The sequence below is a fragment of the Dermacentor albipictus genome, chromosome 9 (assembly GCF_038994185.2).
Source record: "Dermacentor albipictus isolate Rhodes 1998 colony chromosome 9, USDA_Dalb.pri_finalv2, whole genome shotgun sequence".
NCBI lineage: Eukaryota > Metazoa > Arthropoda > Arachnida > Ixodida > Ixodidae > Dermacentor > Dermacentor albipictus.
The window spans coordinates 121,097,854-121,123,674 of record NC_091829.1 but is presented as its reverse complement, the minus strand read 5'-3'; the positions used below and the strand labels follow the sequence as shown (position 1 = coordinate 121,123,674).

The 25,821-nt window shown below is 44.4% G+C and overlaps 1 protein-coding gene across 3 annotated transcripts in view; it reads right to left on the bottom strand.

Moving 5' to 3' along the window:
* LOC135912594 (DNA-binding protein SMUBP-2-like) overlaps positions 1 to 25,821 on the bottom strand; it is a 77,005-nt gene that overhangs the window by 9,052 nt on the left and 42,132 nt on the right. For all 3 annotated transcript variants that reach the window (XM_070525305.1, XM_065445089.2, XM_065445091.2), the window contains exons 13-15: positions 23,341 to 23,464; positions 18,118 to 18,294; positions 2,337 to 2,511 (exon numbers count right to left, since the gene is read on the bottom strand). In XM_070525305.1, the coding sequence (XP_070381406.1) occupies positions 2,337 to 2,511; positions 18,118 to 18,294; positions 23,341 to 23,464 (476 nt within the window). The remainder of the gene's footprint in view (positions 1 to 2,336; positions 2,512 to 18,117; positions 18,295 to 23,340; positions 23,465 to 25,821) is intronic.

The following is a 25,821-nucleotide window of genomic DNA, read 5'->3' as shown; positions in this document are numbered from 1 at the left end:
GTATCTTAGAGCAACATTGCACAACTCATTGATATATTTTTGTATTTGTGGGATTGGATTGTACTTTTGTGCTCTTTGCATTTTCTGCCTTTACTAGTTTGCGTATCTCACTTTTATTACCCTGCTGTCAATACTGTTAGTTTTATGCACTAACAAGAGGTCCCCTAACAGCTTCGTGCTCAGGTTCCTCCTTCTTGAGGCAAAGCACAAGAGAGCACGCAGGCAACAGAAGGGAACGAAGACACAGCGCTGTTGTCCTACATGCTCTCTTGCACTTTACCTCAAGTTATGCAGTACCAACTAGCCCACCAGTCCGTCCTTTTGGACCTCCTTCTGTATCTTCATTTATGTAACATATTTTTGTAATTTAATAAAATATTCCGATTCTGATTCTTGAGAGTTCTATGAATGTTGTGTTTGTACCTTCTTCAATCCTTGTACCAACAGCACTAATGCCATACAATGAGTCATAGTAGTAGTCAAGAGTTCGACGAAAGTTCGTCTGGTCAGGTAACATGATGATGAAGAAATTGCGGTCACTGACCAAATCCAGGTGAAAATAACACAACAACGTTTCGGGACCCGAACGGGTTCCTTGATCACTCTAAAAGCGGGCAAGAGCTGCAAGTCGTTTTTATGCCAAAATGTGATGTAGAAAACGGGTGTAGTTGGCAGGCAGATTTCCATCAGTCCTGTTAATACTGTTGTCCGTAGTTTGAATAAATAAAGAATCTAACAAGAGTCGCGTCATCGGATTCTTTTCCTTAGCTATTATAGCAGCGTTTTCCCAATCGATGCGGTGACTGTGATTATCGGCGTGTTTGGCAAGGGCGTTCGAGGCTTTTTTCTTGTTGGGGACGTCCCTTTGGTGCTCTTTTAATCTTCTCATGAATTTGCCAGTTTCGCTGATGTTGCTGCAGTCTGCGCATGGTACCTTGTAGATGACACCAGGGTAATTCTTGCTTTCAAGCTGATACTTTACGTTAACAAGCTGACTTCTCAGCTTGTTGGATGGCATGTGTGCTATTACAAGATCGTATCTTGAGAATGCGCGGCTAAGAGCTTCGCTGACGCCAGGCACATACGGGACGCCAGCGCATTTTGTGAATGACTTGCCTTGAGACGGCTTTATATGGAGGACATGAGCTTCCATTTTGTTAATAAACTTCTTAGGGTACCTGTTCCTGGACAATTCGTGGCGAATTGTCTTCAGTTCGTTCTGCATTTCGTTGTCACTTGAGCAGATGCATGTGGCCCGCGTCATGACAGATGAGACGACGGATTGCTTGTGGCAAGCCGGGTTACATGAATTGAAGTTTAAGTACCGGCCGGTATGAGTCGCCTTCCTATGCACAGCAAATGAGAGTCTCATTCCACTTCGCCGCATGAGGATGTCAAGGAAGGGGAGGCTGTTGTCACACTAATTCTGTAGTAAATTGTATGGCTGCTTCTGCCGAATTGAGAAGACGCAAGAGGCGTGAAGCGTCCTGCCTTTGCACAATGCAGAAGCAGTCGTCTACATAGCGGACGAAAACCTTTGGCGCAGGAGTGAAGTCAGCGAGGGCCTTCTGGTCGATGACCTCCATGACCAAGTTGGCTGTAGTAACGGAAATGGAAGCACCCATGGCAGTTCCGTTGATCTGCCTGTAAAGTGTGATCAAGGAACCCGTACGGGTCCTGAAATGTCTCTGTTATTTTCACCTTGACTTGGTCAGTGACTGCAGTTTCTTCTTCATAATGAGTCATAGCGTAGCTGCAAACTCTTCTGAATTTTTTGTAAGTTTTAAAAATTTTGGATTATTTTACAGTTTTACAAATCTTGTGTGAACTGTTACAAAAAATTCTGTATGTGAAAAAAAATCGTCAGCTTCTGAACGTCATGTTAGAAATTTTTCAATGGTAAAAAGGTGCAAAAGGAGTGCTTTTTTTGTGAAAGTCAATATAGATAAGTTCCTGAAACATGCGAAATCTGTAGCAGCAAAATTGCTGAAAGAATTAGTGTGATAAACAAACAATGCGCTTGTTGTCAGTCTTGGCTGTTTCAACTTTGATGCTGCTGCTTGCATGGTGCGTGTAAAGCTATTGCTAATAAAGTATGTATCCCACAAAAGGCAAAATGGATACCTCTTCTCTCATCATCCATCTAAAATACATTTGAGCACATCATTTTGTGTAGCAATGGCAATGCGGCGGTAGCGGGTTAACGGACTTATTTGAGGAAAGAGCAGGCCAGTGAAAACAACATGGTGGTCTTCCATGTAAGGGAATGCTGCTGTTGCAGTAAATGAGCTCAGAACTGAAGGAATCGTTGAAGTATGCTGTCTGACAGTACTCACTCCGTTGTCCTCGGAGAACTTTGAGCACCACTCTGCTTTGAGGCCTGCCTTGGCTTCATGCCCTTAACATTTTGGGCATCCTGTGCTGGCTGCTGGCGTGACTTGCTGGCCCGCTTGTTCACCTCCGTTGCTCGTAAGGTGGAAGGCCTTGGTGTGGATGAACACACTTCAAGGTCTGCAATAATAATAATAATAATAATAATAATAATAATAATAATAATAATAATAACAACAACAACAACAACAACAACAACAACAATAATAATAATAATAATAATAATAATAATAATAATACATTATTTCATTGATTGATTGAGTTTAACATTCAAAGCAACACAAGGAGGGCAGGAATCTGCAGAGGAAAGCTCCAAGACAATTTCAGCCAACCAGAATATTTTAACCCCCTTCCGTGCCATGCAATTATCCAGAATTATGACCAAAAATGGAAAATTATCTTTTATTAATTTTTTAACACAAAGCACTGCAGACAATGTTTTAAATGTTTTATTTATTCAAAATATTAATAATTATTTTCAACACTGAAGCTTAACAGCCTTATACCATATTCCGCACTATAGGTATGAAAAGTAGAGGTGTGCTGGGTTATTTGCTGGGTACTGGGTTATTTAATTTTGAATTGACTAGCAAATGTTCCAATAATTCAATTTGTGAATTGAATATCTGATATTCAATGTCTTGAATATCCGACTTTTCACATATTGGCACCTTCGATGAATGACTCGGTCGTAGTAGGTTCCCTGACGTGCCCAGTGTTCCCATGGCGCACAATCTCTATCGGTACAAGGTTCACCCAGATTGGTGATACTTATTGAAACAATAGACGTGACGCAAACAGAGGGACAACAGCAGGGTGTGTGGAAAGCACGAGAGCATGTGCGAAGATCAGTCTGATTAGCCACCAGAAAAATTTCTCCCTTTCCCATGGAACAGAAAGCTTTAGCAGGTGGGCTCCGAAAGAACGACATGGATAAAAAAAGAAAGTCTGAAGGGGCAGGAGGCGGTCGTCATGTCACCGTACCTAGAACTTCAGTTTATCCAGTTTGCCCACAACCGCTGTCGTGTCGTTAGTAGCAGTGTTTCCTTGCCTTCTCGCATCACCTTCTGGCTATCCCCCACCTCGACCCCCCTTGCATGGGAACTACGAGTGAAGAGTGGCAAGGCTGTTAATCACTCGTTTCGCGACTGCCTCGGTTCCGCCCATCGTTTCCCTCCTCTCTCCCCTCCTCTGTGCCATTCTATCTAGCTTCCCTCTGGACTTGGGTGGTACAGTGGAAAGGTAAGCGCTGCAATTTATGCAGTGGTTTTAAGGGGGATCACAGATAATTACAGCTGTCAAGAGGCTAATGTGGTGATCGACGCTGAGGGAGCTCCAGAGGGCATTGTGCATATGCGACGCGGTGCAAAGGTTCAAACGAGTTTCTCACATCTTCTTTCCTCTCTGCCACGCTCCTTCCATGTATATACACGCTCTGAACCACCCCCACGTTGCCAAACTTTCAAGAAAAAAACAACAAACTTTAAAAGAACGCTGATTTGCACACGGCAAAATATATCAAGCACAGGGGTGCTGGGCCAGGGAAGCTAAGAAACTGCACAGGTGGGAGTGCAGGTAGGAGAATGGCCTCGATGTCCATGCAGAAACAGAAATACAGGAATGTTAGCGGCTGCCATGCCATTAAAAAAACCAATGAATGTTGAAGAATGTGACAGTGACTAATGGAAAATAATGATGGATACGAGAAGGGGGATCACGCATAAAAGGCGTCGAGAATGAAGTTGACGGATAATTATGGACATAGGGAGAGCGCTTTATCACTGTCCGATTACTCAACACCAGACAGCCACGGCCAGTTGCCTAGCTGAGGCTCACCTATCACTTGGTAACACATGTCGCTTTCTGCGGAGAGCCCATCCTAACTAAACATTGCGACAATTTTCAGGATAGATGGATGTGAGGATACACGATACTTTCAAATGCCGTAATTTTCAGACAGGCTTCTAAACAGGACATTAAATGTTTTTTAATATCACCATTTTCTAAAATTGCATAAGCATAATAGCACAATTTGATGCAAAGTGGCTGCAAAAGGTGCATTCTCGTTAAAGCATTCGTGTCCGGAAAGGTTGTCTTTGCATGGTGTACAACCAATACAACCATGGTGTACAACCAATATTATATAGATTGTACTGAAGGCACTGGGCAGTGGGCATAGTGCTTGTGAAAGAGAAGACAACGAGAATTGCTGGCTTCCCCGTTTTGCCATAGTACCAACCTGTTTAAGCCTAGCACTACAACCTAGGACTAGTGCTGCTAGGCAAACACCCCCGTTGTATTTGGTGGAGGTGCTGGGTTTCTCTTCGACATCCTGGAACTCCGCAGTCTAACGCTACCACCAGCTATTTCAATGGATGAACTGTCGAACATTTCAAGGCCTCATTCTGCCTTGGCGAACGAAATTGAACTGTCCGTAGACGGCGTCACCATACGCGCACTTATCGACACTGGAGCCGCCGTTTCTATTATTATTGTGAAGCTTTGCCGCAATTTGAACAAAGTGACCATTCCCCTTACCTCTCTTTCTCTGCATATGGCAACTTCGCATCGCATTCAGCCTTCAGCGTCGTGCACAGCCCGGGTCATCATTCAAAGCGTTATGTATGTTATCGAATTTGTCGTCCTATCTCGTTCCTCACACGACATTATCCTTGGATGGGATTTCTTAGCTGTCAATCAAGCTCTTATAGACTGCGCTCGTGCCGAACTTACGTTATCCGTACCATGCTTTGACCTCGACGACCATTATTCTCCTAAAGTTGTTGCTGCCTCTGACATCGATATCGCACCTTTCTCCGCCGCTCTGGTCCCTGTGTCATGTAACTCTGCTGCGAACTCATCTGTTCTGTTTACGCTGTCGGTCACTTGTGCACGCCGCCGGAACTTTCTGTTGCCGTTTGCTGTCGTCACTTATTGCGAAGGCTCTGCTGCCCTTTACATGTGCAATCCGTCCGCCTGCCCATCATCCCTACTCCACGGCGAGTGCCTGGGTACCTCTGAATCTTTCGATTGCGTTCTCCCAGCCACCATGTTTGGTGATACAGCATCACTTCCGATTTGTGCCGTCACTCCTCCTGCCGTGACCGATGCCTTCGACGTAGACGTCTTCGCTCGTGCCGTCGACACAGAACTGACACCTGCGCAGCACACAGAAATCATCAAGCTCCTCCAACATTTTCGTGCCTCATTTGACATTAACCAACCATCCTTGGGCCGAGCGTCCGCAGCCGTTCACCGTATCGACACTGGTCAACAAACACCATTGCGCCAGCGTCCGTATCGTGTGTCGGCTGCTGAACGCCGTATCATCGACGAGCATGTTGACGACATGCTGGAGCATGGCATCATTCAGCCCTCTAACAGTCCCTGGGCATCTCCGGTTGTACTCGTTAAAAAAAAAAAAGATGGCTCCAATTGGTTCTGCATCGAGTATCGCCGCCTTAACCGAATAACGCGCAAACATGTCTATCCTCTGCCGCACATCGACGATGCCTTGGACAGTCTGCAGGGAGTGGAATTCTTTTCCTCGCTGGATCTGCGCTCCGTGTAATGGCAAGTGCCGATGGCAGAGGCTGATCGCCAAAAGACAGCCTTTGTAACACCTGACAGGCTATATGAATTTACCGTCATGCCGTTTGGCCTCTGCAACGCGCCTGCCACTTTCGAGCGAACGATGTACACCGTTCTTCGAGGGCTGAAGTGGAAAACATGCCTCTGTTATTTAGATGACGTTGTGGTTTTTTGCATTGACTTTGCGTCACACCTCAGCCACCTTGAGCAAGTTCTTGCGTGCCTCTCCACTGCAGGCCTGCAACTAAATTTGAAGAAATGCCACTTCGGCGCTTGCACGCTTACTATTCTTGACCATGTAGTTTCAAAAGATGGTATCCTCCCGGACCCCATGAAACTTATTGCCGTATCCGAGTTTCCTAAACCAACCACCATGAAAGAGCTTTGCAGCTTCATCGGCATTTGCTCATATTTCCGATGCTTTATCCGTAACTTTGCCTCTATCATCGCCCTCTTGACGCAGCTTCTCACCGGAAGTTCTGACCTGTCAGCCTAGACCCCGGCGTGCGATGACGCATTACAAAAACTGTGACGCGTTCTCACCTCTCCTCCAGCACTGCAACACTTCGATCCCTCTGCTCCAATTGAGATCCATATGGACGCTAGCGGTGTTGAGCTCGGCGCTGTTCTCGCACAATGCAAGGATGGCTTCGAAGAGCATGTTGTCGCGTATGCAAGCTGCACCCTTACCAAAGCCGAAGCGAACTACTCGGTTACTGAGAAGGAATGTCTGGCCATCATTTGGGCTATCGGAAAATTTCGTCCTTATGTGTATGGGCGTCCATTTGACATCGTGACCGACCATCATGCCCTATGCTGGTTATTTTCACTAAAAGATCTAACTGGTTGGCTTGCCCGTTGGGCATTGCGCCTGCAGGAGTACGACATCTGCGTTGTTTATCGCTCAGGCCAAAAGCATTTAGACGCAGACGCTCTATTCCGGTCACCCCTGCCCTCTGGTCCTGTCCACTTGTTTATTTCCACTTGAGGTGCCTATGCCCTCAACAATTCCCACATGCCATCAGAGCAGCACAAAGACTCATGGATCTCTTTGTTTATTGACTTCCTGTCTAGTCAGTCGCAAGCACCGATCTCTCAGACACTCCGTCGTCAAGCCACGCACTTCATCATTCGGGATAACTTGCTGTACCGCCGCAACTACAATTCGAGCGGCCGCAAGTGGTTGCTTGTTATATTCCGACACCTTTGCTCGGGCATCTGCGCCACGTTCCACGACGACCCACAATGCGGCCGCGCTGGTGTATTAAAAACATACTCTCGCCTCCAGCTTCGGTACTATTGGCGCGGTATGTATCGTTTCATTCGCCAGTACGTCCGGTCATGCCTCATATGCCAACGACGCAAGATGCCAACTCAACATGCCTCCGGCCCTTTGCAACCCTTACCATGCCCCGCGCGCGTTTGACCATGTTGGCATTGACCTATACGGTCCGCTTCCCAACACTCCAAGTGGCAACCACTGGGTTATTGTTGCTATCGACCACCTCACACCGTACGCTGAAACTTTAGCCCTTGCATCTGCCACAGCAAAAGGCGTCACCAGTTTTATCTTTCAACACCTGATTTTATGCCATGGAGCACCTCGAAAGTTACTGAGCGACCGCGGTTGCGTATTCCTCTTCGACGTCATTTCAGCATTGCTCAAGGAGTGTCGCATCATTCACCGCACCACCATGGCATATCATCCGCAAACTAATGGGATGACACAACGTCTCAACCGCACCTTTAGCGACATGTTCGCTGGCAAGTGTATTTCATCTGACCACTCAAATTGGGATCGCATTCTGCCTTTCGTCATCTATGCTTACAATACCGCCACGCAAAGGACCACTGGATTCTCCCCTTTTTTTCTCCTTTACGAACACGAACCTTCATGTACTACGGACACGATTTTACCTTACCGGCCGGATGCTTCAAAGTGGACAACTGTTTCTAGAGCGGCTGCTTACGCCAAAGAATGTCACCAGCTCGCCACGATTCATCCACTATATATTTGGCTATGCGCTTTGCTCCGGGTTCGCTGGTCTGGTTGTGGGTGCCCTCTACCCCTCCAGGCCTTTCCTCCAAGCTGCTCTCCAAGTACCACAGTCCTTATCGGGTACTGCAACAAACATCTGCGGTCAACTACCTCATCGAGCCAACGAAAGCGCCTTCTTCCGACCAGCGTCGTCGCGGCCAGGAAATTGTCCACATCTCCCGGCTCAAGAAGTGCCATGACCCCCCTGTGTTTTCTTGCCCTTAGGTTGCCAGGATGGCTACTCTTTATCTACCGATTATCTTGTCCTCTCACTCTGCTTAGTGGGGAGTGCGTTGGCCGTGCCCAGTGTGTCGACCCTGCTGCCGTCATTGACATGCCAACTGGTCCCATCGTCACTCATGAGGTCGCCGAAGTGACATGTCAAACAGCACAGGAGCCGATTTCACCCGATGTTTTACATAGCTCTATCACCGACACGTTGACTATTTCTCAAAGCGCCCAGCTTCTACACCTCGATTAGTTCTGTTCACCTTTCGACTGCCAGCATGTTCCCTTGGGCCGCACGTCAACTGTTTGTCATCGCATCGACACGGGTACCAGTGCGCTACTGCGACAAAGACCATATCGCGTATCTGCGACAGAGCGCCGTGTTATGGACGACCAAGTAGCTGACATGCTCAAGCGCGGCGTCATTCAGCCTTCAGACAGCCCCTGGGCATCTCCCATTGTTAAGAAGGATGGACCGATACGATTCTGTGTCGATTACCGTCATCTTAACAAAATAACTCGTAAAGATGTTTAGCCTCTTCCAAGAATTGATGACGCCCTTGGCTGTCTCCAAGGCGCAGAGTTCTTCTCTTCTAGCGACTTACATAGCGGCTATTGGCAAGTGCCCATGGCACCTGAAGACCAACCTAAAATGGCCTTTGTAACACCACATGGCCTATATGAATTACATGTCATGCCTTTCGGGCTTTGCAACGCCCCCGCAACATTTGAGTGTATGATGGACAATCTTTTGTGTGGTCTCAAGTGGAAAACCTGCGTGTGCTACTTAGATAATGTGGTTATTTTTTCGCCCGATTTCCCCACCAATCTCTGTAGGCTGGAGGAAGTGTTGCAGTGCCTAACTGCCGCCGGCCTTCAGCTCAACCTGAAGAAATGGCACTTTGGCGCAAGTTAGCTCACCATCCTTGGCCACGTAGTATCTAAACACGGTATTCTTCCTGACGCCGCCAAGCTCTGTGCAGTTGCCGATTTTCCCAAATCTTCCTCCATAAAAAAACTTCGCATCTTCCTTGGCCTGTGTTCTTACTTTCGCCGCTTCATTCGGAATTTTGCATCCATCACCGCTCCCTTGAATCGGCTTCTACAGAGTGACTTGAACGACTACGCCTGGTCGTCCGCTTGTGACGATGCCTTCCAAGAGTTGTGTTGTCTACTGACCTTGCCGCCTATATGCATCACTTCGACCCGACAGCTCCGATCAAAGTGCACACCGACGCCAGCGCTGTTGGACTCGGCGCTGTGCTCGTGCAGCGTAAATCTGGATTTGACGAATACGTCGTTGCATATGCAAGCCGCACCCTCACCAAAGCCGAGAAGAATTATTCTGTTATGGAGAAGGAATGTTTGGCCGTAATCTGGGCACTTGGTAAATTTCGACCCTACCACTACGGCCGCCGCTTCGACGTGATTACAGACCACCATGCACTTTGTTGGCTGTCCACGTTGAAGGACCCCTCAGGTCGATTAGCTCACTGGGCTTTGTGGTTGCAAGATTTCAATGTGTGCGTTGTCTACAGGTCTGGCCGCCGCCACACCGATGCTGACGTGCTTTCCCGTTCGCCCGTGTCAACCGAAAGCGATGCCTGCCTCTCTGCCGTTGACCAAGTACTTTCGTTTCCAGCAGGCTGCGACATGGCTTCGGAGCAACGCAAGGATGTCTGGATTAGTATGCTTATCTGCTTCCTTTCAAACCTGTCGACTGTTCCTTCACCTTCTCAAGCTTTGTGCCGTCAAGCATCTCACTTCCAAATTCGAGATGGACTTCACTATCACCTGAATTACGTCCCTGACGTCTGCAAGTGGTTACTGGTCATACCTCGACATCTTCGTGGTGAAATATGTGCTGCCTTCCACACTGACCCGCAGTGCGCACATGCGGGTGTCTTGAAGGCGTACACCCGGCTTTGCTCCAGGTTTTATTGGCGTGGCATGTACACCTTTGTGTGCATGTACATTCGGTCTTGCCCTCAGTGCCAACACCGCAATGTTCCTGCTCAGCATGTCTCTGGTCCACTCCAACCAATCCCGTGTCCTGCCAGGCCCTTCGACTGCATTGGCATTGACCTGTATGGACCCCTTCCGAGCATGGTTTCCGGGAACCACTGGATAGTTGTCGCCATCGACCATTTGATGCGATACGCAGAAACAGCCACTCTGCCTGCTGCCACCGCTCGTGATATAACATCCTTCCTCCTGAAAAACTTTATTCTCCGTCATGGTGTCCCTTGCGAACTTTTAAGTGAGGGACGTGTCTTCCTCTTTGAAGTCGTAAATGCGCTCTTTGCTGAATGTCGCATCGTTCATCGTACCACCACCGCCTACCATGCTCAAACTAATGGTCTGACAGAAAGATTTAACCGCACCCTTGGCGACATGCTCTCCAAATACGTCACCTATGATCACACTGACTGGGACCTCCTTTTGCCATTCATCATGTTCGCCTACAACACTGCACCACAGGCGACCACAAACTTCTCCCCATTCTTCCTCTTGTATGGCCACGAACCTTCGTCTACCTTCAACACCATTCTTCCGTACAGACCCGACTCATCCGAAAGTACCCCCCTCTCTGAAGCTGCCCGCCGCGCAGAGAAATGCCGTCAGCTCGCCCGTTCCCTTACAGCCATCGACCAATGGAAACTAAGATCTTGACTTGAGGATGATCACCCGCATTGTCACTTTCTTCCGGACCCACTTGTGTGACTTTGGGTTCCCGCAGTTCCTGCTGGACTCTCATCCAAGCTTGTGTCCAAATATCAAGGACCCTACCGTGTTGTAGCGCAGACATCGCCTGCAAACTATATTGTCAAGCCTGTCACGCCACCTACGGACCAATGCTGTCGTGGTCGTGAAACCGTCCACGTACAACACCTGAAGCCATATTACGACCCCATGATTCTACATTCACCACGAGTCGCCAAGATGGCTCCTTTTCTTGTGGAGGGCGATTGTAGTAAACAGGAATACCCGGCGTCGCAGCCACATCGCCAGTCGCATGGGAGGCGCGAGCGCAAGATTGCCTGAGCTGCTCTGGTTGAGCATGCTGCCTGCTGCTCTCTTGTGCTGTATTCATATTAGATTATATATTTATACATATAAATGAGAGAGAGAGAGAGGTTGGCATAGCTGAAATAAATTTCTGGCTACACCGCTGACTAAAAGACACACTGATCGCATCTAATACACAAGTCCATTGCTCACGCATGCAGATGAGTGCAGTTGAGACCTCTCTAAACACACACAAGCATACAAATTAACTTGGCACACATGCTCGCGGTAGTTGCCTGCTGTTGACCACAGACCCAAACGCCGCTTCAACAGCTGTCAATCTAACCAATAAGCGTGATTTCGTGACTGTTCACTAATGAGCCACCACCCATAAGAACATATTAGCAACAAGCTTTCTGCAACGGTTTGCGGCCTGTCATCACGTTCGCCAGCGGCGAATTTTCATCACGGCCACACTAGTTTGTCCAGCGCATTGAGCCTTACCGGAGCTCCGTCATTGGATATGCTGGTGAATAAAATTATGGTCACCTAATAAACGGAAATTTATTCACAGCAGTCGCACAAATGCTGTAAATAACCACCCAGCCATCGAAAGCAAGTCCACGGGATGACAGTTGCATGTTCACGGCTGTCATCTTTGAATAACACTGTACAGTGTCCCCTCGTTCCGAATGCCATATGTAGGCATACAACTGTCTCTTTTCGTAGCTTTGAGCGACCCATCACTAGACTATAATTATAGCTTAGAATTTACATGGCAGGCTCAAAAATACCACGTGACAGCACGCTGAGCTCCGGCTACAGACACATTTATACAGATGACAGATAGATGCGGGGAAAAAAAAAAAATGGGGAGGGAATGTCGCGAGAACGTGGCATGGGCCTTTGTATTGTCGGCGCCGATGACTGCGCGGAGCGGTGCTGAGTGATGTGATGCAGATTTCCCGCTTTTGTCTGTCGCGCAGATTAGCATTACAAAAAGCTGATGATAACCCACGAAAGCCACCTGCCATAAAGATGCAAAAACACTCCTGCCTTCTGCAAGAGAAGTGGAAGTTAATACATTCTAAGCAACACAAGGTTGGCATTAAGCACAGTATGGCCCTATATTAAACTGAAAACCCCAATGGTATCTAGGATAACTTCGCTATTTCATCAGCTTCAGAGAGAAAAAAAAAAAAACACTGAATTCTATTTGACAGATATTTTCATTGATAAAAAAATATTTTCCAGGCCTGTGTATACAAACCGAGTAGCTATCAGTGCAGGCATACTAATTTGGTGTTCCTTAATAGTAAGATAGAGCATACTATATATGCACTTCGATTCATAGGTAGCTAAATTACTGATAACTAGCAAGATTCTCAAGTAAGAGGATTAGATTCCCAAGCATGTGCAGCGCTGTGTTTCTTGCACAAAATTTGGAAGCATAAGAGTGGTTAACTTTTCTGATATTAAATATTTGATTCGATATTCAACCTTCTTATCTCTATTCGATTCACTATTCAATTAGAAATCTAGTATTCGGTACCCACACAACCATAATGAGAGGAGAACATGAAACTCTATTTTGCCTGCTGAATACATTGTGAAATACTCCAATGGGTCACCTATGTCCTCCACATCAGACGTCTTACCTGGAGCAACAAAAAGGGGAAGTGTGGTGGGCATGCAGGAGCTGTTTACGTCGAGTCTGCGCCACTGCCTTGCAATGTCAAACCCACTAGAAACGTTGCTCTCACTGTTGTTCTCTCTCAAAAGACGAGCTGAATGCATCAGTACTTTCTTCAGTCGAAGAGCAGCACACTTCCTCATTGGATTCATCGCTGAAGCCAGCTTCTCTTTTTTGGGAACAAGCCAGTGAAGCTCGAGCTGCTGGCGATGCCAATTCTAAAGACTCCAGTGAGCAACTTGTTTTACTTCCTGTGCCAGAATAAACACGCTCCTTCTTGCATTGCCCCATGGCTTCTGTGCGACCATCTACCGGAAACACGAGAAAGCACCGAGACAAAACCAGCTCGTCCATGACATTGCTAGAAACGAAAGTACTGTCGACAAGCACAGCTCGTCTTAGGCCATTTTTACCAGAAACGCATGGACAAACCCATTCGTTTAAGGCATGGAAGGAATTAATACGCACCCAGAGCTCGGTACAAGAAAATTTTTACATTCCACCTTTATTGGCATTAAAGTGGAAAGGTGGGCAAGTTGGTATGCACTCATAATGGTAACAGCGCAAACAAAACGACAGAGGGGGTGAAAGAACACAGGAGTTTCACCACGCCCATCAATTTGGTTGCGCTGTTACCATAATGAATTTATTGGTATGCAGTTACAACAGTTGCGAATTGAAGCTGTGATGTCTTCCCAGTTACAGAATGTTGCAAAAGTATTCTTGTGCGAGAATGCAGTGACCTAAGCATAAAAATTTAAGTAAGCAAGACCAGACTTTAGTTACATAGACCAGGACAAATTTCATTTCAATTGTCAAGTTTGTTATTCAAGGACATTGAGACGAGTCTCCTGATATTCAGTTGCACTCCAGTGGATGGCAATTTCTTCTGTGAGTAAAACTTCTTCAACCTGGCAAATCTAAAAAGAACTTGTATGGTTAACAATTTTCTTTCTGTGCCTATATCCATCGACAGCCTGTCAAATTCTGCCATGCTTAATGTGCTTTCCGACAGCTAGCGTCAACCAGTGTGTAAAAGAGGAACTATTTTCTAGTTTTGCTCTCGTGTTAGCTTTTTTTTTTTTTCACTGTGGGGAGACTTTTAAAGTGCCTTTTAGTTGGGCATGATGAGCGCTCGCAGCTTTCGACATGGCGTCGACGTCGCACGCAGATGCCCGTCAGAAATGGCTAATGTCGACAGATTCCGATAAATCTGCATCAGAATTTTTTGGTGGTTGCAGCACAGACTCGGAAGATGATTTTGATTCATTGGACTTAAGTATGAAAGTGCGTCAAATAGCCCCGAAACGTTAACAAGTACCTGCCGGCAGGTTTGGTTTTCTATTACGAACCGTTTCGTTGCAGCCGCGCTCCGATCTAAAGGTATCCGGTGTGTTCTATAGGTCACAGTTCTTACCTGCAGGACGTCAACATCGCTTGAGCAGGATCCCTTGCGGCCATATATGTTTCTCCTAATGTTGCTTATCGAAGAAGACACGACCTATCCTTAACCATAACTAATTGCGAATCTGTTTGGATTGAATTTAGTAACTGCTTTCTTGCCCAGGACAACAAGAATTTCATATTTCGCTGCATTTACCGTTCTCCTTCATCGTCAGTTAATGATTTCTGTACCAATCTTGATCATATTTTATATACTATATCACTAGAAAATAAAAATGTTGTTATAATGGGTGATATAAATATTAATTTACTCGATGAAACATCACCAATATGTATTCACTATACTAGTTTGTTCCATAGCTACGGATATGATTGTTTAATTAACGTCCCCACTCGCGAAGTTTTTAACGGCACAGGTACACTTATTGATCATGCTCTTTCTGACCTGCTTCATTCACCAGAGGCAAAACTTTTGCACATGGACATCACTGACCGTTATCCCCTGCTCTTATGCTTCAATTCCAACGTACGACCTTGCCCACATTCACATACTAAAGATGTTCTGAACAAAGTCGGCTTCATAACTGCTGTTGCTAATACAAATTGGTCTGAAATTAAATCACTAAATGACCCACAGAAAGCCTTTTCCAAATTTTTTGCACTAATTACTTTACACTTCCGAAAGTTCACCTCTAAAAAGAAATGCAAAAAAAAAAGTGTCATTTTCTCACAATCCATGGCTCTCACAGCAGTCATTAGCACAAATGCGCAAACGGTATAAATTATATAGGAAAACTAAAAAACAACCATTTCACATGAACCTACATGCCCGATATAAAAGCTTGCGTAACACTCTTAACTGTAAAATAAAAGCAGCTAAACGATCGTATTTCGAGCAAAGAATTTTACAGGTGGCTAATAACACTAAAAAGAAATGGGAGATTGTCATCTCCTTTTTACATAGACACACACGACTAAACCAGGTATCCAGAATTTTAAAGGACGGAGTAGAGCTCGATTCCCCTGCTGAAATAACTAAGGCTTTTAGTAGCTTTTTCTTTCCTAAAAATCCGCCTATCCTTCACAGATCATCAACATGAACCGTCTACCTCATTCATTCTTTTTATTTTCTACAACGGCAGAAGAAATAACTGTTGTTCTAAATAATCTAAAAGTGACAAGCGCTGGAATTGATGAGGTCCAGCCTGCTAATATTAAATTAATTGTGCACTTAATTTCAGATATACTTTCATTTATTGTTAATTTATTATTCAAGACTGGATTATTTTTTTTTCTGAACTTAAGAATGGCAAAATCATTCCAGTTTTTAAGAAAGGCGATAGCTCAATATTAAATAACTACAGACCTATTTGCATTCTACCATTTTTGGGGAAAGTTATTGAAAAACTAATTTAAATACGGCCAACAAAATACCTTTCTAAATTTGATATCCTCTCTTCATGCCAGTTTGGTTTTCGCCGTGGATATTCCACTGAGCTGGCACTCTTTCATCTTGCTGACCAACTAAAAAAATTCGATCTAACACAAGCCTTTGATAGCATAAATCATAATATCCTTTTCTCTAAGCTGGAAGCAATTGGCATTTGTGGGCCTGCTCTCTCACTACTAAAAAGCTACTTATATAACAGAGTTGAAGGTGTTTCAATTTCCAATGCTTATTCTCGGCAGTGAATTACTAACGTTGGTGTGCCCCAGGGATCTATCCTGGGGCCACTTCTGTTTTTGGTTTATATTAATGATTTATCTAACTGTCTTTCTTCCTCAGAATGAATTCTGTATGCAGATGACACCACTATATTTACCTTTCATAAAGATATCTCATCTTTCCTTAATAAGTTAAATGCTGACTTAGAAAATATCTTAAGGTGGAGTAATGTTAACATGTTATCAATTAATGCAACTAAGGCTAAATTTGTTGTATTCTCTTCACATCAGCGAAACATACCATCCATTCCACCTATCACTTTTGGTCCTCACCGCCTTCCTCCAAGTTCATGTTCATCTTTCCTTGGTATTATACTTGATTGTAATTTTAAATATCACAATAATATTGCTCACATAAAAAAGAAGATAGCTTATGGTATACGCATCTTAATTAAAACACGCCCTTACTTCACACGTACCACGTTACTCTCACTTTACCAATCTTTTGTCCACTCTCACATTACTTATGGCATAATATGTTGGGGTAACACCTATAATACTCATATTGTGTCTATCCAGACAGTTCAGAACTGAGCCATAAGAATAATTACTTACAGCCCACGCTTTTCTAATGCCACTTCCGTACTACGTGAGAATAACATCCTCACAATTTTTGGACTCACTAAATACAACCTAGGTATTTTTTTCTACAGATTTGTAAATAATGAGCTACCATTGATCCCATTTTTCACCATCTAACCTGATGATTCATAGTACCACCAGATTCGCGTTGAATAACAATTTTCTTCTACCAAGAATCCGCACTAACTATGGTAAACAGACTGTAGAATTCACTTCTACATCCATATGGAGCACTCTTCCTCTCATAATGAAAAACACAAGATCTTTTATCACAATTTAAAATATAACTAAAAATGAATTTTTTATTGCCAGATTTACGACAAGGATTACTGTAGTCAGTCATTGTTCGCTTTTTTCTTTTGTTGTTGTAAATAAACTGTTGATATTTTGTTCCTGCACAATTTTTCCTGCTCCCATGAGATATGCTAAACCACATTATTTGTAATCAATTCTGTATTTTGTTCTGTAGCCATTCTTTTCTTGTAGCTTGTATACTTCCTTATTATATACTACTGTTGCTTTGAGATGTTAACTATAATAACTGTTTTTGTACAGGAGGTCCCGATACAGACTTTGACTATGGGACCTCCTTCTCTATACTAAATACTTGTAACGTGACCCAACTTCTAATAATAAATTCTGATTCTGATTCCGAATGTTTTTACAGTTTTCTCGTGTTTGTAAGAAATTTGTCTATAAAATAACTTTTTCAAAGAATTTTTTTCGAAGAATTGTTGATAAATATTTTCTTGAAAATAGTACTACTAGAAAGCACATTCCTTCTTCTACAAATTGATGCCACACATTCTAATATCAAACATTTGCTGTAGCAGTAAAGAAATCGTTTACCAGACTGCCCAAAAACTGCCTATTTTCCTGTGGACAGGAAAGTGTTAAAGCAACAGATAACGGCAACACTGACATGGCTCCGATGCTCTGTAACCATAAGAACTACAGCACATAACCATAGAACACGGATTTAGTCAGACACTGTTACCAGAATGAACAGTGCGCAACTGCTTCTGCTATGATCTGGCACTGAAAATCTTGCTGCTTAAATGAATGAAATCAAATTCTGGAGTTTTGCATGGCAATATCATTACCTGACTATGAGGCATGCCTTAGTACAGGACTCCAGATTAATTTTGACCACCTGGGGTTCTTGGTTGTGCCCGCAATGCACGGTATGCAAGCGTTTTTGCATTTTGCCCCATCAGATGGAGGTCGCGACTGGGATCGAACAGACGATCTTGAGCTCAGAAGCACAGCACCACCGGGCTACCATTCTGGATAGCCTCGCTGTTCATTTGCATTTAGGAAGTCCAAGTGCTCGCATAATTAAGGGCAGGGGTACCAGGTGAAATTCCACCTCAACCACTGGAATTTGCCATCATACAGACAAAAACTTAAAACTAGCTTTTGTGACAACTCCTATAGCATCGAAGTGTGCACTCACCAGATGTATATTCCCGTGCACTGCGCACTTCCCCTTCGTCACCAATGTAGTCGACGAGCGATCTGAGAAAGTCGTGCCTTGACATGGTGGTGCTGTCACATACTACAGCCAGGTGGCGCCGGGCCCTCGTCACCGCCACATTGATCCTCCGATCCTCGGCGAGGAAGCCGACGGTCCCTGAGACACAGCAACCACTTCCTTTGTGAAAATTTTCTAAAACACAGAAGCCATGAAAAAAAGATCTGTCCCAATTCTAGGCTGATTTGCTTCTGCTCGATCATATTCCTTTCTTATCATCCGCTATAAACAACCGATTGAATTTGACGGTAACATGAGTGGAATGCCACTTAGACCACTAACGAAGCACAAAAATGAGTAGCATTAAAACAGAACCATGAAATTATCCCAGCCCTGTATGCAGTGGACCCTGAACTAACTCCCATATCCTAGAATGCTCCTCCACTCGAGAGTCCATCAGAACTACCGCACTGCCCCTGAACAAAGCCGGTTACTGTGCTTCGCTGACACTCTACAGCAATTCTTGAGAAGTGTGGCGTCTTCTTCAGCCGAGAGATGGTGCTGGGTTTTGGGGACCCACGGTAAGGCTGCAAATGAGGCAGTGCAATGAGGCAGTGCAGGGCAGTGGGTTGGGCCTCTACTGAAGTCGGAGAAGTGCAGAGCACGATTGCAAGAACATGGATGAAATTAAATGGGCGGCTAAAGTGCACAAATATTTGTACCTCAAAAGCATGGCCACAGAATGGAGGAAGAGGTTAAGAAAGTTGGCAGCCAAGTACAGGGTAGTGGAAAGTGTAAGTAGACAGCCAGGAGTCATAAAAGTGAGAGAAACAGAGATGGTAAATTGGATGCAAAGAGCAGAAACAAAAATAACATGGAGATTTACAAGAATGGCAAGAAAGAAATCAGGAGGGAAAACCTGTATTATAACACAAACGGCAGTGCATTGCTATTTGAGGCCCGAGCTGGCTGCTCGAGAACAAAAACATGCCAGAGCACCACAGAACAAGGCGGGTGTTTGCTGCAAAAAGAATCCTGGAAACGACCCTCCACAACGTAATGGAATGTCAAGACATTCAGCCAGCGAAACCTGTAGGGAGTGTGCACCCTTCAGAAACATTGGGATTCAAAGAAGGTGGAAGGCTTAGCTGGTCAGCAGTTGAGATAAGTAAGCAGAGACGATTAGAGTATTGGTGGAAAAAAAAGCAGGGAAGAGGTTCATGGAACCGGAGTCATTGCAAGCATAGGTAATGGTACAATATGATAGAAGGTTTTAAATACGAAAGTTAAGATTGAGATCAGATAGGCAAAAGTCTAGATAGCAATAGATGGCCTGATTAAACCAAGTATGCTAGGCAATTATTTATCCCCACCCCGTTTCAGAGGAGATGCCAACAAACATCATCATCATCACCATGGAGTGAAGGAGGAGCGTCAAGCTGAGGGTTGTTAGGGAATATGAGCTTAAACGTCAGACTTTCTGATAACTTGCCGAAAGACGTGGAAATTTTGTTTCGTCAACTAATACTAGAGGTAGCCTTCACAAGATGCTCCCTACATAAAAGTGGGGGAACCAAACCTTTACCACGAGCTTGTGATTACTGAAACAAAGACATCTCAGATGTGCTGTTAACGTATCATCTCTATGCTCAGCAGAGGTGAGAACTGCGCATCAATTTTAGAGCAAAGGGGAATCATAGGCTCTCTTTAGGGACTATTCTCGGATCACAACCTTCACCGACATTACAAGGGGGGCATTATGTGCCGTGCGGAAATTCTCTAATATGCGCAACCTGCCGTATACACCACAATATTCAGAAATGTGCTTGTACTTGAAGCTATGACTTGATGTGGTCAGGTTTGGCTCAAGATAATGACAGACATGAACATGTCCATGACGCTCGTTCTGTTTCCTTGGGTGCGATCATGTCAGGCATTACCTTCAGCATGACTTGGCCAAGCTAAGTTGTAGCTTTAGTTTAAGGGCACTTCTAAATACGGGGGTCACTGCTTTGAGTAGATCACTTTGGCCTTTCTCTGCAATCGGCTGGCCTCTTGGTTAGCTTGGATGGTACAGTGACTGCCCCAAAACAGATCTGGTTCTAGGTTTGATCTCCAAACTGGGGCAAATTTTTCTTTAACTGCAAAGTTTTCTTTCTGGGAAACATGTATAACTTTCTTTTGTAGGTTCATGCTACATTTCGGTGAATGACAATCTTCCCTGCCCCTAGCCTCAAAGTACTGACAGCATTCATAAATCAGAACTTCAATTTTTAACCTCTCACTTGAGTGTGACATTGCGTCCTCCACCATTTGTTTCCTTCCCTTCATTTTTTGCAAGTCGATCGGTAAGCAATTTATTTTACTTCAAGTAGTTTTCATCACTCACAGCAGCTTTATAGAAGTCAAGTGGAATAACAGGCTTGTGCATGTCCTAGAATTCATGTACTCTGGTATAGTCAAACCCGGATATATTGAATCCAAAAAGGATCACAAGAAAGTTCAATATAAACGTAATTCGATATATTAAATAAAATCATAATATATATATATATATATATATATATATATTTCATGATATTATTTGATGAAATTATATACGTAATTCAATATATTAAATAAAATTATTATATGAAGACTTTTGAGGTGATTTTACAGCTGTTCGTTCTACACACAAATTCGTTATATGCGGTTCGATATACTCGGGTTTGACTGTACAAAAGAAATGCTCAAATAAAGCTGAAAGCTGTGGAAAAAAAAGAAACTTCCAACCTCTCCAGCTGAGGCCCATGCTAGACTTACCTTAGTAGCTGCCCACCAACAGGCAGCTACCTGCCTGCCAACTGCCTGTGAGAGACAATCTGGTTATGAGTGATTGTAGTGGGTGGGCTTTGGATTAAATCTGATCAATTGTGGTTTGTTAATGTGTGCCCACAGCACAATGCCATAGCCACTGAGCAAGCATAGGGGGACTGCCGTGCCAACCTAAAGAAATAGACGAGAAATGTGAACTTCTTTTAAGACCACCATTTATGTTCCCTTTTGATTTTTGTAAAAGATATGATACTAGGAATGCCTATAGCGCTTTCACTGCTACTGTTGAAAAAAGAAGTAGCACAAGACATTGTGTACTATTTAAGTGTCAAAATTACAAAGTAGTGGGACTGCCCACTACCTCATATATACCTCAAGTCATATTGGAGTCATATATATACCTCAGTCAAGTCATATATATACCTCAAGTCAATACCTCAAGTCATATTGGAGCAAGTAAAATTGCATTTTGGAGCAGATAAAATTTCATTTTAAAGCCGGCTAATCTATATTTTGGTGGAATAACGGAATATGGTAGCGTACTGCAAAACAACGACGAAACACCGAATAGACCAACACAAAGTGCATAGTAGGAGCCCGCTCTGTAGCTATAGCGTATTAGGATATAGATGAGTGGGTCAAGCAGTGGAATGGCGAATGCTTTCCTGTAAAGCCGAAAACATCACTGGCACTACGATCGTTCCCGTGCCAATGCTCATGATGATAGCAGAAAATGTTCTCAAATTATGCGGTCCAATCCAAGTGGTAGCATAACTTCTGGGTCACCATATGTCACCGCAGACCCAGAGAGCCGCAGTCAACCCTAGGCTGGTATAACATAAAACTAGTGTAATGTTTTTATTGCAATAGCGACTATGTGGGCACTCCAGGTGCATTTCTGCTGTTGTCGTTGCAGTGATGATTCATGTAAAGTCCAGGGGAGATAACGGCATGCTGTAAGTGCCAATTAAAGTGTGAGAGGATGAGCCAATGATGGCAGCTCACCCTCGCACTTTCCTCCATCCGTAGGAAAGCCGTACGGAAGCACGCCACCTTCGGTCATGCACAAGGCACCGGGGGAGGGGACGGAGGGACTCTACTTCAGAGGCTTCTGCGTATGGCGCGGCCTATCTTAAAGCGATCTGCGATGGGGACAGAGTGCGACTGCTGATAGCTTCGTGTGCACTGTGTTTTCACTGCTTAGTTCCCTTAGCTCATTGAAGCGAGGCAGCACAAAGGTAAATTCCCTCGCTGCTGCTTCCGCGCCTCCTCCCTCGAGTTGAGTCAGATGTGTTCATGTTTGCTTGGGTGCGCATCACACCATACTTGTTAATTTAGTTAGTAAGCGAATGTTTCCAAGTTTATATGGCTGATCGAACTTATATCCTTACTTGGTATAACTGTCTACTAATTTGCTATCGCAATCGATGCTTTGCCTTTCAGGTGAAACTGAAAATTTTTATTCCAAATCCACCATTAGGCCTTCGTGATAAGTAAAAACAGATAGGAATAATTTTGCATTATAGCGGCCCTGGGGAATGAGACGTCCACTCACTGACCCTGCTGCAGTGCATGCCTCCCTAACATCTAGTTCGCTTGCAGCACCCTCAGCCTACGTTTCGTTGTCTTGTGCTGCTTGGCCTACTTGACCGCATTCTATCTAGTGCCCTCTCAACACAGGCGCACTGCAGTCGTGCCGACAGCAGCGACAACATCCGAGAGTGGCCACTTGCCGTAAGCTGAGAAAAGTCCAGTGTTATAAGTGTGAAAATGACGAGAAGCTGTGCGGAAGGCATTGTAGCACAATGCGTGGAATGGGAACAGCTGCACTCCTTTTTTGGAGAACGAATCCGCTCGCTGTTCACGGCCACTGCCGGAGCACACATGCCGAAGCCGTTCTGGCACAGTGTGGCACAATTTCGGTCAATTTTCCGTGTTTGGCATAGTTTCACTGTAGAAATTTGCATTTGTTTTAAAATGGTGCAATTGGCACAGGAGCCCATCGTTGAATCTTTGTCAACACGACTTAACTCGTCGTTGGCAGTTAAGGGGTTAACTGATGTTGCTAAGTGTTACTGGCACAATTATGGCATTTGGAACATAGATACACAGAAACCAAGTACCCAGTGTGGTAGAGTTTCACAACCTTGAATTCAGCTGATGAGAACTGCTTTAAATGATTGGCACGATACAGTGGTACATGATTTCTCTTCATGTAGAATTTAACATTTCTTAGTTTTCTTCATGTTGCCTGCTTTTTAAAATTGAAACTTGGTGTGCCTTGCATTTGTGGCAAAAAGTCGACAACAAACTAAATCAAGAGACTGTTACCATGATGGAATGATCAAGCAGAGATAAGTAAATTGCATGGAGTTAATCTCCAAAACTAACCTGTGTCATTAGACCGCACAAATGACATCACGACAGCGTCCTTCTCACGACCTTGAAAGCCGTCAACTGATCGTATCTCCAAGCCAGGATGCCGGGAAGAGAGGCGAAGCCTTATGAGCTCGACCTGAATACAGCACAAACAAGAGACGACACTAAAATCACAAAACACCATTGCGATTAAATAGCTAGTTGCATATCTTAGCGTGCTTCTAAATATTACATTTCTCGGGACAATACATTTTTTTTCTTTTCCTGGCCAACGTCCCATAGGAGCAATGTATTTTAATATGGTTATTGTAATTGCATTTCCACCTGAAATTGGATAATATGGCTGCAGAACTGGGCCTTTACTGGTATTATTCAAACTCATAGCTTTATGTTCCAATGTACTAGCTTAAATAACATTGCAACAATTCACCACCAACGTGGTGAATACTGGAGCCATACTGGAGCAAAATTTGAGAAAGACATGTAGCAGAATCGGAAATCGTGAAAAATCTGATCTGCGGGTCAAATGCGTCAGCTTTTATAAATGACTCCTTGAAGATTCCAGCGTAATCAGTGGCGCCGGTTGGCATCCAGAAAGTACTGCACAATTTGCGTCGCACATACAATCAGATTACAAAACGATCACAAACCAAGACAATCGAAACAAGTGCGAATGAGACCAAACCAAGCAAACCAAACAAGCGCGAGCGATAGCTGACACAAGCAAAGGATAGTGTGAAACTAGCAGTCTGGCTGAGAGCAGATAGGAGTACGCATTCAGCGGTTGGGCGGGTCCGCATGAACCTAGTTTCCCGCACGCATGTCACTGAAGGGGCCATTCTCATTGGTGTCTGCCATTCGCAGCTCGCGTCCTTCATCTGTCGCTCCGCATTTGCCCTTCCATCTTTCGTTGTTGTGCTCATTCGCTCGGTTTGCCGCCGCTGCCACCGCCGCTCGCTGCTGGAATGAGCCATTAAAGAGACTGACAATGGATATTTAAGGACCTAGTTTTTTATGGCGCAACACAAAGTTCATCCTTAGTAGTGTTTGCACTAGTGTAGGTGGCATTTGCATCTGCAGTGGTTACTTTCAAAAGCATGTGGAAATTTAGTAAGCAGAATTTTTCAATCTGAGCAGCCTGTAAAAAAGTAAGAGTGCCTCCTACAGCAATGCCAAGGTGTGAGAGCGATGCCGATAGCCCGCTTCGTGAATTTTGAAAGCTACCCATCGCTCTGTTTTCAAAGGAGTGACTAACTATGGTTAACCACCTACATTTTGACATTTTCAACCACTTTTGAAAATAAAAAGTTGGTACAGTAAGTTTTCGTTGTTGTACAGACCTTTCTTGTATTTGTACTGCATTTTTCCCCAAGTACACGCCTACGTACATCATGGCTGGCTGGCCGTCGTCGTCGTTTTGTCGATAGATGAACGAAGCCAACTCATCGAAAATGAAGGCGATGGCAGTGCCACTTTTCTGCTTACTATAAATGAATGCCCATTTGCACATTGTAAGTTAGAAAAAAGCTTATAACAGAAAAAAAGGTGTGCTGTATCTTCCCAGTCGCCCAAGGGAACAAGAGTCCAGGATCACCAGTCAGCCTCTAGAGTTTGTTAAGTAATAGGTTTACATAGGTCAATTACTCACAGGGGACCCTGATCATGAGGAGCAAATTTACAGAAAAATAAAACGGCTTGAAGCACATACAGCAGACATTGTCAGATCCTGACAGGAAGCTTACCATTATCTTTGAAAAGAAAGGTGTACAATCAGTGCATTTTACCGTTGCTAAAATATGGGGCAGAAACTTGCGGACTGACAAAGAAGCTCGAGAACAAGTTAAGGACTGTGCAAAGAGCGATGGAATGAAGAATGTTAGGCATAACCTTGAAAGACAAAGAGCGACTTGGATCAGAGAGCAAACAGGGATAATCAATATTCTAATTGACATTATGAGAAATAAATGGAGCTGGGCAGGTCATGTAATGCGTAGGTTAGATAACCGGTGTACAATTAAGGTTACAGAATGGGTGCCAAGAGAAGAGAAGCATAGCCGAGGACGGCAGAAGGCTAGGTGGGTGATGAAATTGGGAAATTCGCAGGCACTAGTTGGAATCGGTTGGCGCAGGACAGGGGTAAGTGGAGATCATCCTGCACTGTCGTTATAACACTGCAGTCGCAACAAGCCCAATTCTCCCATATCTACAGAATAGATTATATATACTCGGTGCTTCTAAGCTAATGGTCATAGGAACACCAAGAAGAATGCCAAACTGAATTTACAGTTTCATGCTGTTTTATGTGATATTTATTTTACTGCCAAACGTTTTTCGCTTTTGAGAACTCTTGTGTTTGAAAGCCAGAATTTTTCAGAGGATGAACTCTGGAATATGTTTGAAAGTGAATACTTTTCCTTAGCTACCGTTTTGCATGGTTGGGTGCCAGCAGTCGTGCATCCTGCACGAGGGAAATGCAGTGCACAAGTGCCGGAA